At 50.2% G+C, this 14,072-nt stretch overlaps 1 protein-coding gene across 2 annotated transcripts; it reads right to left on the reverse strand.

Moving 5' to 3' along the window:
* Positions 1-3,158: 3,158 nt before the first annotated feature.
* Positions 3,159-13,884, reverse strand: COQ4 (coenzyme Q4). Of its 2 annotated transcripts, none has more exons than XM_074973444.1 (7): positions 13,768-13,884; positions 12,666-12,836; positions 11,811-11,907; positions 9,992-10,094; positions 9,390-9,519; positions 5,879-5,972; positions 3,159-4,904 (listed from the first exon to the last, which is right to left on the reverse strand). In XM_074973444.1, the coding sequence occupies exons 1-7, from the start codon at positions 13,844-13,846 to the stop codon at positions 4,748-4,750; spliced, it is 831 nt and encodes a 276-aa protein (XP_074829545.1). In that variant the 5' UTR covers positions 13,847-13,884; the 3' UTR covers positions 3,159-4,747. The 2 variants fall into 2 exon arrangements, with proteins under 2 accessions (XP_074829545.1, XP_074829546.1); XM_074973445.1 differs by lacking the exon at positions 13,768-13,884 and adding an exon at positions 13,296-13,474.
* Positions 13,885-14,072: the final 188 nt, after the last annotated feature.

Here is a 14,072-nt window from a genome sequence, read left to right on the forward strand (position 1 = left end):
ATGAATCCCTGAAAACACCAATTTATGGTTCAATGATGAGCAATAATAATGTAACGAACCTAGGCTGGCTCTACCAAAAGTTCACCCAGTTCATCAGGGAGCAGCGCAAACACACAAGAGCAGCAAACGCATTAATGTCAGTATTGAGCTAACTCCCTGTCTAGGAATCTGCCCTTATTGTTTCAGTTGTGGACCTTTTGAATGGTGGGAGGAATACTTCAGGACATCTCTATTTTCCCTGACTTTATCGGCACACACTGATCTTAAAGGTCTGTGTCCATTTTCCTTCCAGCCAAGGAGTGATTTTTTCTATCCTTCATTATAATAGGCATGTCACGTCACTGATCTCTGCCTCAGTTTCCCCATCTGTAAAATGAGAATAATGATACTGACCTCCTTTGTAAAGTGTTGCAATCTACTGATGAAAAGTGCTATATAAAAGTTAGGTATTAATTATTATTATTACAATAGAGGCACTAACACACTTCCAGTTAAAGTTGTATTGAAAAATGCATTTAAAGTGTGGATTATGGGTCCGATCCAACTCCTGTTCAACTCAAATGAAAGACTCTCATCAATCACAATAGAAGCTGGATCAGGCCTTTATTTTCATGGATGTATAGAAAAACATTCAATATTTCCAAACTCATCCCACTTACTGATGGGCCCCAGGTTAAGTTCTTGTGAAAGTTGTGGGGCAGCTGTAAATGTGAAATTTAATATTATGATTGAACTTTTATATTGCAGTAGCACCTAAAGACCAAACAGCTCAGGGTCTTATGGTGCTCGGTGCTGTAGAAACAGGGTAAATATCAGGTCCTGTCCCAAAGAGCTGACAATCTATCAGACTCCTTCCTGAAAGTCAGCACCAGTTTTATAGCATTTCTTTGTGTTCTTCTAGATTAATACTGTAAAAATTCAGACACCTCAAAAGGTAACCCATTGATAGAGACAGACCTTGGGCCAAATTCTCTTTTCACTTACACCAGTTTTACACTGTAACTTATCTGGGGCTTCTCCTGATTTACACCAATAGGAAAGGAGAATCCTGATTCTACATGTACTTTGATTACAAGTGAGTTTATTGAACTGTCATTTATGAAAGATGCAGTGGTTATGTCATAACATTTAACAAAGAACCTTAAGCTCAGGATTTCCTATGGAATTCAGAAATATAGCCCTAACTCTGTTAACCCAGTTTTGTTTGTATAGATAATACACACCCTCCATGTAGGGCAGTGAGATCCATGCAGAGCTATGTGATAAATGGACTTACCACGTCTCTTGACAGGTACCAAGCGGATAACAGGGCTCTCACTTTAGAGCTTATGATCAAGGCTAGGGCCACAAGATTATACCAGTTGAGACCCAGATCGGGGCCTGGCCATTAGAACTGGAGCACTGTTGGGGGGACTTCACAGAAGCAGGGACGGGCTCAGCCTTTCCACTGATTTGGGAGGCAGCTCCAGTGTGACATTTGATACAGTTTTAGAAGTGAGTGAAACCGCAAAGGGAGGGGTCAAGGGAAGAGGTTTGGAAGGAGGGTGAAGAATGGAGGAAGAGGAGAGGCAGGGCTGGAGTTACAGAGTCCTCTGTAGATGAAGAGATGACACTTCCCCCACAGGCCCTATGGGAAGGTACAGGTACCCGGCCAGACCCCTCCAGTCTAGCTCCCCCCACCCCAATGACTCTTTAAAGTGCATTCCCTCCCACACACAGCTCCCCAAGCAGGACAGGAGAGTTGCACTCCCTGCTCAGCCTGTCCGTGCACATTCTGGGCTCTGGGCCATCTTCTCATCCCCCTGTTCTAACTTCCTCTGCAGAATAGAACCACCAGCCCCTCTGCTGTTTCCTGGCATGAGAACAGAAGTGGGGAGGGTGAGAGGCTGGGCTAGGCCAAGCTCGCTGCAAGCGTTGTCTTCCCTTGCCCCTTCCGACCCCTCCAGCCTCTCTGAGAAACACCTGACCATGAGTCAGCATCCGGGGACAGCCCAGTTTCCAAAAGGAAAATGGAGCCAGAGCTGCAGTCAGTGCCACGATTCAAGTAGCAGGAAGGCTCGGGCAGTGCTCCGGGAAAGCGGGATGCATTTTGGAGGGACAGAGATGAGAGGAGGAGGTTGCAATACACAAGAGGGAGCATGAAGAGAACAGACTGTGACCTCCGAAGGGACAAGTGCCAGGTGCAGGTGTTTACTAGCCTCCCCAGGCCGCTGGAGGGAGTTCGACAAGTCTGTCTGGCTCTCACCACTGGTAGCTGAGCACTGCAGCAAAGACCGTGAGACTGTGATCAAGACCTCACAAGCGCCTGCAGTGGCTTCCAGACACCGTTCACAGAACAGGAAGCCTTAGACCACAGTGCACTGGTCCTCTGTGCAGACGGTACACGTACCTCAGTGCTCTGAGAACGTGTGGGGAGGCGGATGCTGTGCTGGGTCCGTCGCTGGAGGGACACGTCCAATGTTTTTGGAAGCTCTTTGCATCCCATTGTGGAAAGCCAAAACGCTGTCTGCATGGTGTGTGCTCTGTGCGGAGGGAGTGCGGTCTAATGGGTAGGGCATGAGGGCTGGAAATCTAGACTCCCAAGTGCTAGCCCTGGCTCTGCCTCTAATCCACTGGGGGACCTTAGCAAAGTCACTTGTCCTCTTTGTCACCCAGTTACCCCACTGGTAAATTGGGGATGATAAGATCCGTCTCTCAGAGGGTTGTGAAAATTAAACTGATGTTTGCAAAGGCACTCTGTGCTCCATAGGCACTGTGTCCCGTCCCACCTGTGGCGAAGTACTACAAATGCAGGGAGAAGCGATTAATCCTAACAACTGGCTGTGAACACTGGCTGAAAAGAGCTGATCCAGGACCAAACCCCAGGTTATCAACAGTCTGCAGTGTGTATGATGGCAACAAGGTCTGGCTCCCAATTGCACCAATGCTGCCCTATCAGAGAGCAGGTAATTCTGCCAGCACAGCCACTATGGAAGATGCACATACAAAGCCTGCTTTGTGTCTGCATTCCACTTGGGAGACATGTTACTTTTACACACACACACACACACACACACACACACACACACACACACACAACAGACCCCTCCGAAGGATGAGGTTACATGTCAGATCGTCTGATCTGTATGCTGGGGGGAGACAAAGCTGCAAGTGTCACCAGGGATTTTATTCATGAACAAGGAACGTCAGCCTCAAAACGCCACATTAAAATACATCCTGCTTTGGTGCGTCCCAGCCCAGCAACAAGAACTATTCAATCTGGGCTTTGTTATTTGCCTTATAAGTATAGAACCCAACTTAGTTACACCGCACAGAAATCAGTTTATAAACACTGACCCAGCACAAACAGCATGTGCAATCTGAGAGTTCCACTCCCTGTGGGATTCATCACCTCCTTCTCACTCACTCTGTTCTGCAGATATACAGCCTCACGGCCCTGGAGTGCACAGAGAGCTAGTTCACTGTTTAAAACAAAGACAAAATCATGTGGAATTAGTGGGGACCGAAATCTTCTCTCCTTGGAGCAGGCAGAGACTGGACAGGGTCGGTAAGTGCTTCCCGCTGGCGAGCCTGTCACTGTGCCTCTATTGTAAACTGGAAGGGACGCAGTTGGGGACGAGAGGGGAACTCCAGGCCCGTGGCCCATTCAATCCTTGGCCTGTCTGCTGAGACAGTCAGCGAGGGGGATGCCAGTGGTGTACTTTGTTTTAAATTGTATGCAGCAATTGACACACTGTGGCACACATGCCCTCCCAACTCAGTGGGGTTTGGTTTCGCTGTGACTGAACAAGAGCCTAACTCCTTCCCAGCTGCCAAGGCGGGTATGCGACTGATCGATCGAGCTGTACTAGAGATACGAAATACATTCCTACATCTACCATCAGTGCAAGCCGGTACAACTGGGGGCAGAGCAGAGCACTAGCGCTGATCAGCTGTCACTTTGTCATAGGCAATGAGTCTGTCCAGGCGCTGTTTGGTAAATCAACTGGCTTTAACTGGGGTAGAATGGTCCCCGAGGGCAGTGCTACTCAAAGTGGTGGTCTGCGGACCAGTGCCGGTCTGCGAGCCATCGGCGGCCGGTCTGCGCGCATATTGGGGAAAAAAATTGCCAGTCCCCCACCCATCAGATAGCTTGAGAAGCGCTGCCCTTAGGAATTAAGTCTCACAGCTCCCCAGTGGGGTAGGTATTCACCTAGGGAAAGTTATAGCAATCAGAAGCCAAAAGTTACTAGATAGGTCCAGAGCTACTTTAACCCAGCTCTGCTTCCCCTTTTCCCCACTCCAGTATTACAGGATAACTGAATGCAGACCACGGGGCCCTACCATGGGGTCTTGTGAAGAAACGCAGCGCATGGAGACTCCATGGCCCAGCCTCTACTGGGATCTAGCTGGCACACTGCATGGTGGAACTTAGCTCCATGGGCCATATCTCTACGCTGAGGACTAAGACAGCCACAGGGTTCAAATTCACCTTTGGTGTGAGAAAGTGCGAATTCACTGACATCAGCAGAGCTGCAGCGGCTTACGACAGCAAGGAATCTGGCCCTAGGTGCAGCCCTTATATTCTTGGCAACCCAGCATCTCATTTGGGCAGACTGATGCCCTCCACTGCTGTAGGAGAATTCCCAGGAGGAGTCTCGAACCTGCAAAGGGTTTAGTCATTGCTCCTCATGCATGGTGCCCAGTGAGACTCCACCCCGTCGGTGTGAAGCCCAGTATGCCCCCCGGCCCCCACAGACTTTCACACTCAAATAGCAGGGGGATGTAAGATTCCAATCTCCTCCCTCAGAGACTCCACCGTCTGCTCCCAGCGGTTCTCGTAGTAGAAATTCAGGACACAGCTGGCATTGCGGCCACTCTGAACAGCCCAGGGAATGAGCTCCATGGTCAGGATCTGCAGCTTCCTGCAATAAAGGTATGGAAATGGTTTTACTTTCTTCCCTGGGAACACAATCCAATAGCCAAACACATTACTGTACACAGCAGCACACAAGACTACTATACACTCTATAGCACCTTTCATCTGAGGGCCTTAAAGCACTTTAGCAGCATTAATTGAGCCCCACCATGAGCAGGTCGAGCTCATTCTCCCCATTTAATTTATGAAGCAGTTATGGTCCAGAGAGGGGAAGTGTCTTACCCACGATCACACAGTGAGTCAGTGACAGATCCAGAACAAGACCCACGTCTCCCGACTGTCTCACGCTTGAACCACAAAACGATGCTGCTTCCCAGAAGCCAGTATGTGGGGTGCCTAGAGACAGCCCCAGGAAGAATCCCCAGGCCTCTGGGCTGAGTGGTGCCATTGCTGTGATCCATTTTCTGAGTACGTAATAATGTAATAACACTTCCATAACAGAGAGACTGGCAAATCTTGTTATCCCATTTTACAGCGGGGGAGATGGACAGCCAGAGAAGAGAAGTGCTGAAGGACGCACTGCGAAGTCAGAGGTGGACATGGGAATAGATCCCACGAGGCCTGACTCTTAGTCTTTTGCTTTAACTACTAGATAAAACGGTGCTTTCTGTTGCATGAAGACATTTCACTGGGTAGTGTTGGTAGGAACAGTGGTTCCAGACGGGGGGCCCTATTAGGATTCATGGCATAAATCAGACCTAGACAAGCAGGTTAATTCCCTTTAGGGGTGTTGGACAGGTGTCATGAGACCTTTAATATTCTTGGGTGGGATAATCTCCTTCCACACCAAGCTCTCTTTGCCTATAAATATCTATGGAACATGAGTCGCCTCTGTCATGCCCACCTGCTACCATTTTATCTGGGATCCTGAAGACACGTTATGGGAAAGAAAACCTCTCATTAATCAGACTTTTAAACCAGGCATAGGGTCTACAGAAGCCCGCAGGCTGATCAACCTACCGGGCATTGAGACGAACTGGGCCAAACACCGCTCCCAGAATGCACATGGGCAGGCCAGTCTGAATGGCTTCGAACCACTTCACCACAACCTCCCCTGGAAGAAAGCCAGAGAAGACCCAAGAGAATGAGAGCTCCCTATCTAGACACATGTCAAAAACAAAGTAATTGAGTCATTTTATTTTTCACCCTCTTCTTCCTAGTGAATTTTTTCCTCAGCTGCCTGTCTGGGCCACCATTCAGAGTGTACTAAGATTGTACGCGTTTCCTCTGGGCTCTAGAAATAATCAGACCCTAGCTTCCCAGGTAGGGTGACCAGATGTCCGATATTATCGGCTCTGTCTTATATAGGCAATTATACTACCCCTCCCCCCACCATGTGTCCCAATTTTTCACACTTGCTATTTGGTCACCCTATTTCTAGCTAAGGAGGGGCCTCCTCCTATTGGCATTTGGTGATGGCATGGAGAGCCACCGTCAACAGCTCAGTGCGCCGCTCTGGATATGATGCAGGAATGGCTGGGTTTGGCTCTGTGACACCTGTGGAGATGCTCTACAATAATTTATGAATATTGTGTGTTGACCTGGTTATGGGGTTGGTTATTGTACAAATAGATTGGTTTAGTTTAATGGGATGGAATGCTGGGAAACACAAACGGGAAGGAAAAAGAACGGCACCAAAGTAAGCAACTTTCCAGCACTGGAGGGTTGTTAAGGGACAGTGGGTGAGGCTGTCTAGGGGGTTACCGGAGGGGGGTGGTAAGCCATTAGGTAAGAGGAGGTGTATGCAGACTGTCGGTTTACAATCCTTTTTCTTTAAATGCTTTGGTCCTATTGTTAAATAAACAATCCTCCGATTTAGAAGGCCATCTGATCACTCTATTCACCATTGGTCACAGACTCCCACACAGGTGTCTGATCCCTATCAGACCTGCTCAACAAGAATGGTTGATCCACAAGGTGCTGTAGCCCAGAGCCTGATTGGGAGAATTGCAGATTTCCACCCTGGGACAGGTAAAGGCATGAGGCTGATACCTGTGGGGTGCCCTTAGAGCAGTGGTTCTCATCCTATTTATAGTTGTATGTCTCCTGGGCCGCAGGTTGAGAACCACAGTGCCCCCCAAACCCCGACCCAGATCCCTATGCCCAACGCCTCCCGCCCAGAGACCCCTCCACAGAGTGGGGCCAGGAGCAGAGCCCGGGGCTGGGTGACAGGGACGCTGGACCCCCAACCAGCGAGCTGACAGCCCCAACCCTGGAACCCTGGATCCCATGGGGCCAGGCGGGGAGCCCCAACCCAGGATCCCGCCGGGCCAACCGGGCAATAGCCCCGACCCAGACCCCGCCACGCAATCAGGAACCCAGACCCCGCTGCACAGGCTGGGCAGCCTTTAGCACACAGCTGGGCCACAGCTGTGTGCTAATTGGGCCGCATGCATCCCGCAGGCTGAGAACCACTGCCTTAGAGAGACCAGAAAGGGGACAGAGGTGCGGCTGGCCCTGTAACTGTAACATGCACAATGGATCAGATTCTCAACTGGAGTCAACGGGTTTGAGAATCTGGCTCTCTGTTTTCACTCTGACAGTTTGTGTATAGTCATTTTTGCTGTTTTCCTTGTATAATCCGGTAGAAGCTGATCCAAAGCCCATTAGAATCAATAGAAAGGCTGCTACTGACTTCAGTGGATACTGGATCAAGTCCTTAGTTAAACTGACTTGTTTGTGAGGATCTTGCACCCAGCCTATGGGAAAAGGGAAGGAAAACTTGACTGTAAAAGGACAAAAACTGATCAGGGAACTCAGGGGCTTGAAATCACTATTCCAAGTGGCCCTCTAATTTACACTGTAAACCCAGGGTAGTAAGTATCTGGCCTGCTCGATGTTTTTCTGCTGCCCACTTGGCATATTTAGATTCTCCAGAATCTAAGATTTCTTTCCTTTTTTTTGGTAAAGCATGTTTCTATGTGAAGAAAGCCTTCAAAATGTGACCGGAGTGCAACCACTGCTCTGTTCTAATGCCCCAGTCCATGGCCCATAATTAAACTACGCCATCTGGCCCTCTCCACAGAATGAGCATGACACTGCTGATGCAAATATCCTTGCTCTTTTCAGACAATGCTGCAAATGGGAGTTTTGCTCTTGACTTCAATGGGAGCAGAATCAGGACCTTAAGCTCTCAAGCCAACTTAACTTATTCTGAGGCACTGCAGAAGGATGAGAGCACGCCAGGCCATGCGCTGGTGTGAGACAGACGCACCCGTTGAAGGTAATCAAATAAATAAGCACCCATACTGTAGACCTAACATTCAGGTCCTATGCAACAGTTAAAAAGTTCAACCCTAAAAACAAAGGCTCTGATTTTCAAAGGTGTCTAAGGGAGTTAGCTGCCCAAATCACATCATCATAGGTATTACTGTATTGTTGTCAGGCTGTTCAGGAACACTGAGCTACTTGCACAGGTTTGTTATTGTAGGGTTGCTCGGGATCCCTGAGCTGCTGGCATTCAAGCATATTAGAATATTAATAATACCTAGCTCTTTTATAGCACTTTTCATCGGTAGATCTCAAAGCACTTTGCAAAGGCGGTTACAATCACTATCCCCATTAAACAGATGGGGAAACTGAGACACAGAGCAGTGAAGTGACTTGCCCAAGATCACTCAGAAGGTTGGTGGCAGAGCCAGGAACAGACCCCAGGTCTCCTGAATCCCAGTCCAGTGCTCTATTTAACAGCAAGATTCGCAGCTTGGTAATCTCCACAATGTGACAAAAATAGATGGGGCTGGAAGGGTGGAGTAGGTCAAATGTCAAGCCTCTCAGCAGGCACCATGCCGTCTTAAAATAAACATCTAAACACTGGGAAGCCCAGGCTCCTGCAGGGTCCTAAAGGCTTGTTCAGCTAACGGCAGGTCAGCAATTTCAGCCTGCCACTTGCTATTAAGTTTATTCAGAAGACTAGACAGAGCTGATCTGCGGATAAGAGCTCAACTAAAAGAACTTTTCTCCTCCCATTCCCTTCTCGTGAATCCAGCCCACAATTGCTCAAAGCTCGTTTTGGCTTACGAAACTGTCCACTCATGCAGTCGTTTTCCCTGCACTGCAGGTTTCATCATCGGCCCTTCAGGGCAGTGCCCACCCAACCTCTTCCTATTCAGCAATGCCAGTGACTCAGTGAGCATCTCTCTCATGTAGGTGAAGGGTGATTGCTCCTGGAGGCTGAGGTTCTCTTTTTATCCACAGAGCAGATGGAATGCTGACAGCAGCAAAGCAAACGTGCCCCACGCCCTGCCCCATCAGTGGCCTCCAGCCCCAACCTGGAGGAGTTCAGCCTCCATGGCTCATTCAGTCCTTGGCCTCTCTGATAAGGCAGCCAACAAGGTGGCCACGCTGCGGGGACAGGTTTTGTGATGTGGACATCTGGCCACTGGCAGCCTAGCTGAGACTTCCCCAATTCATTTCACACAGCTGCATGCTAGACGGTAATGACTCTCGGTCACACCCAGTCTGGACTCACCAAGCATGTTGGTGGGCATGCCGAGGAGAGTATGCATCAGGTCATGGACTTCACGGTACCGCTGGATCACATAGGCCAGCTCCTCATCATCAACAAACTTGACCGGCATCCTGGTGTCCGGAGAAACCCTCTGCAAAATCAGAGCATCCCAGGTTCAGCCCCTGCTACCTGCCAGGAATTCATGTTTCACAATGATTCTTTAATAATAATAACCCTAGCTCTTACATAGCACTGTTCATCAGGAGATCTTAAGGCATTTTGCAAAGGAGGTCAGAATCATTATCTCCATTTTATAGAAAGGGAAACTGAGGCACAGAGCAGTGAAGTGACTTGTCCCAGATCACCCAGCAGGCCACTGGCAGAGCCAGGAACAGAACCTAGGTGTCCTGAGTCCAAGTCTAGTACTCTATCCACTAGGCCCATTTAATTTCACTGGAGGCTCTCTTTAGCCTCCCCTGTCTGCTTTCTCCCTGTACTCCCAGATGGCTCAGACCCCCCTCTGGAGCCCATTCACGTTCTTCTCACCAGATAGATCAGCTAACGCCATCCACAGCTCCCAAATGCCCTGCTGCCTCCCAAGGGCTGCTAGGTCCCATACTCACATTGCTGTCTAAAAACCGGACATATTCTCGGCCAAACGTTCCATCCGGCAGACCCCGGAGCCCAGTCACGTCCAGGGTGGAGAGCCGGATCCGAGGCCGCTCTCTGCAAATAAAAAACAGAGTGGCTGAGTCAACCTACGAAACACAGCAACTCCCAAGGGAAGCTGAGAAAACCAGGGCCAGCTGCCCAGACAGCTGTATTGCTGGAATTCACATCCTTGGCACGAGGGTTTTGCTGATGCCTTTCCCCATTGACTCTTAAAGTCGGGCACAAACACTTTCTTGCCTATTATTTCACACCAGTGGGAATCAGGGCACAGAGAACTTAACGGGGACATAGCAGCAGTAAAGCTGTTATCTCACATTTCTGCAGCACAACTCATCTCTGAGGATGCCAAATTCTCTATGCACAGCACCTCTGAAATGCAGCCACCTCTAAGGCAACAGAGACAGGTACATAGCACCGTGCACAACAGTGGAGGCAGGGAGGGGTAAATTTCGCCAAAGGGCTTCACAGCAAAAGTGCCATGGCTTCATGAAGCAAGCAGCACTTCAGTGGAGGGAAAAGTCCGTCCCAAAGGCAGACTGAATCCCCCCTCCTGCGAAGCTGTTGGTGCTTCAATAGCTTCAGGACCTATCACAGAGCACAGCTGGGAACAAGACCCACAGACAGAAGGCACCTTCTTCCGGGATGTCTCTGATTTTCAGTAAAGAAATTTAACGGAGGAGCCAATTCAAAGCACTGAAAGGCCAATAACATACTACCTTTGGTTCCGGGCTGAAACTCCCCATGTACACAGGCTAGACCTAGGCACTCTTAAATCCTCCAGATAAGGATTAAGGGGGATTTAAGTTGTGCCTTGGACTTACCCTGCCTGTGCATCTGACGATTCTGTTTCTCTTCGTTGACACTAAGCTGCACTTCCTGTCTCATGCCCTACTATTATTATGTAGTATTTCATTGCAGTAGCACCCTGAGGCCCCATCAGGGTCAGGGCTGCAAAGTATCAGGCGCGCTACAAACACAGAGCAAAAGGCAGCTTCTGCCCTGAAGAATTTACAGTGTCATTAAGACAATACATGAGAAGTAGGTGTAACGAGCAAACAGAAGATACAGAAAAGGGAGGACAAAGGAAACAGTAATAAGAATGTGCACTTGCACAGACCCCGTACCAACTGGCAGTTTCCTGTAGGGATCACAGCAGAAGTGGGTCTTAAGGAGGGATCAGAAGGACACGATTAGTGTCTTTCCAAACCAGTGTGGGGAAGGGGTTTCGAGTGTAGGAAGTGGCATGGAACAAAGTGAACAGGTTGTTGTGGGAGAAGCGGACAAACCAGTGATGGAGGCTGCAGTCGTTGGCGGGCTGATGCAATGAGATCCAGCAGCAGGCACACGGGGTGGAAGTTGCCATTGCCCTCATGAACTGCTGTGGGGGGAGCTCACATACACACAGTTTCCCACATCTTGAAAGAGCACGTTCACGAGTAACAGCAGCAGCAAGGCTGAAACCGAAGAGGAGGTGGGCAGGCCTGCACACCTGAAGGAGGAGCGTGCCTAAGTAGGTTTACTGCTGTTCTTGGACTTGCCAAAAAGACCATTCTAAACATCAGCAGGGGAGCAGAAAATCTCTTGGGAATTAAACAATAATCCTCCTGTCCCTGTAAGTACAATGATTCCAGAGGCCTCCCCGTGTAGACATGAGCCTGCACTACCTGCCCAGAAGCGTGCGGTATAGATACAATTGCTCCAGCCAGAGAGCTGCCTCATAAGCTTGTCTCCTTCCCCGCCACAGGCCATGCAAGATGGACAATAACGCACTGTAGGATCTGATAACCTTCAGGGTCATGCCTCATTTTATCCCTCAGGCTCTGCAGGGCTGAAGAGCCAGTTGTCTCACCAAGGACTGCCACCATATCTGAAAAAAAGGGGGGGGGGGGGAAAGGGAGAATGGATGGGAAACTGATTGACAATAAAAGAGCAACAGACAAACAGCGGTTCTGGTTAAGAATGAAAATTCTGAGGACACAAGATAGGGCTAATGCATTTTAGGTACTTATGTGGCCTTCAGCACTGCAATATCTGAGCACCTCCAAGTCATTAATGCACTTCTGTATGGTAGAGAAGACCTATTATCCCCATTTCACACATGGAGAACTGAGGCATAGAGAGACTACGTGACTTGCTGGGGTCACTCAGGAAGTCTGTGGTGAAGCACCCTAACCACTAGACCATCCTCCAACCTCTGGGGTTTAAATTGTCATGCAACTAGTCACAAGTGCTGCACAGAGAGGGTTCTGAAGATCAGGAGTGAGGTGCGGTGGCAGAGCTATGTATGGGGCCTGGGACTGGAACAACAGGGAGTATTGCAGATTGGGAGTGAGGTTAGCAGAACGGGGAGGTTTGGAATAATAAGGAATGAGATGCTTTAGCAGAGATGTACAGGAGAATCTCTCTCACTGTCTGCATTAACGGCTTCTCTACGTGCCAGCCTCAGTCTCTCAGTTTCTTAAATACAAATTCTTTCCCACAATGCAGAGATGAGGAAATAAAAGAATTAAAATCCCCAGGGAAACTCCCAACAGAAACACAGATCTGGCTCCTAGGTGGGAGAGAAGTACAGTCTGTATGAATGCAGAGACCACAGCTGGACAAAAGCTGCAAGATTCAGCTTACCATGCCGGTAGGGGTTGTAGAGAGCCATAAATGCTGAGCCAGCAGACAGCAGTGCTTTCTGCAGAGGGCTGGTGGGGATGTGCCCTGGGTACAGCTGGTAATACCTCTCTTCAGCCACATGCTCCTCTGGAGTCACTGTCAGGTCAGTGTGGGGCAGCTGATATCCCCTACCTGCAAAACATAGCCACACCAGGGCAGTGAGTTAACCAGAAAATACAGCTCAGTTCAAAGACTCAGACAGTGTGTATCTGCCAATTTGGCTTCCTTTGTCCTTTTCCTGACACAGTCTGTACGCAAGGCCCCTTGGTGATCAGAGATAACTACATGTCGCTGGTTTCAGAGTAGCGGCCGTGTTAGTCTATATTCGGAAAAAGAAAAGGAGTACTTGTGGCACCTTAGAGAAATGTCACTGGTGTCTATAGTATCACCATAGCCCACGAGTTGCAACTATACTCCATTATAAGCCCATACACTTGGGTGTTCTAGCCAAGTGGGAGCTGTGGCTAGGACCTCGCTGGCTTGAACAGTAAAGCTAATGCATGGTTCCTGTTACTGTTTGGATAACCTGGAATATACTTAATATAAGAACAAAAAACGAGACACAGCAACAAAAACAGAAAGACAGAATACCAGAGGTGCAGTGGCAGAGTTTGGGGCAGGTGGGACAAGTAGCATAGCAAAGGATGTTGCCAGGATAGCTGTGCCTTTGCAAAACCGGGAGAACTAGGAAGCAGAAGACGCCGCCAATCAGGTCACAGGTGCACTGCTGGGGAGCAGCACTGGCACAACAGGGGGTGCTGTAATTCAGGACTCAGGGACATCGGCAGAGTAGGTGGGGTGCAGACAGGCCTGCAATGGTAAGCGGGGGGGGCTGCACACCAGGTCTGAGGTGCACTGGCAGAGCTGGGAGGGGGCCCAGGACTGGGATAGCAGGGGGCGCATCAGGTGGGGGACGCTGCCAGCGCCTCATTTCCCATGAGCCCTAAAACGGAGCCGGATTCGCTTCTCCGTCCCCCCGACACGGAGTCTCGCCTGCCGCCCGCCCCGCGTCCCGGACCCACCAGCCCCGCACGCGGCCCCCCGGCTCGGCGCAGCCACTCGCCTGCGGAGGCCGGCGAACCTAGGGCCAGGTGCCGCAGGCCGCGCAGCGAGCCCGGAGCCCGCCGCAGCCAGCCCCCCATGCGCGCCCGGCCCAGTGCAGCCAGCGCATCGGCAGCGCCCGCTCAGCGGCGACTAGGCCAGAACTCGGCCCCCCCGCGCCGCAGCCCCGGTGCATCATGGGCCGGGGCGGGATCCAGCCCCGTTGCTAGCCGGCGGGTCCCTCGCCGGGCCCGGGCGGCGCAGCAAGTCCCACTGGCTGCCCCAGGGCGGGACAGGGCCGCCGAGCAGGCGGGGGCCGGGGCTGCC

This window comes from Natator depressus, chromosome 16, assembly GCF_965152275.1.
Source record: "Natator depressus isolate rNatDep1 chromosome 16, rNatDep2.hap1, whole genome shotgun sequence".
NCBI lineage: Eukaryota > Metazoa > Chordata > Testudines > Cheloniidae > Natator > Natator depressus.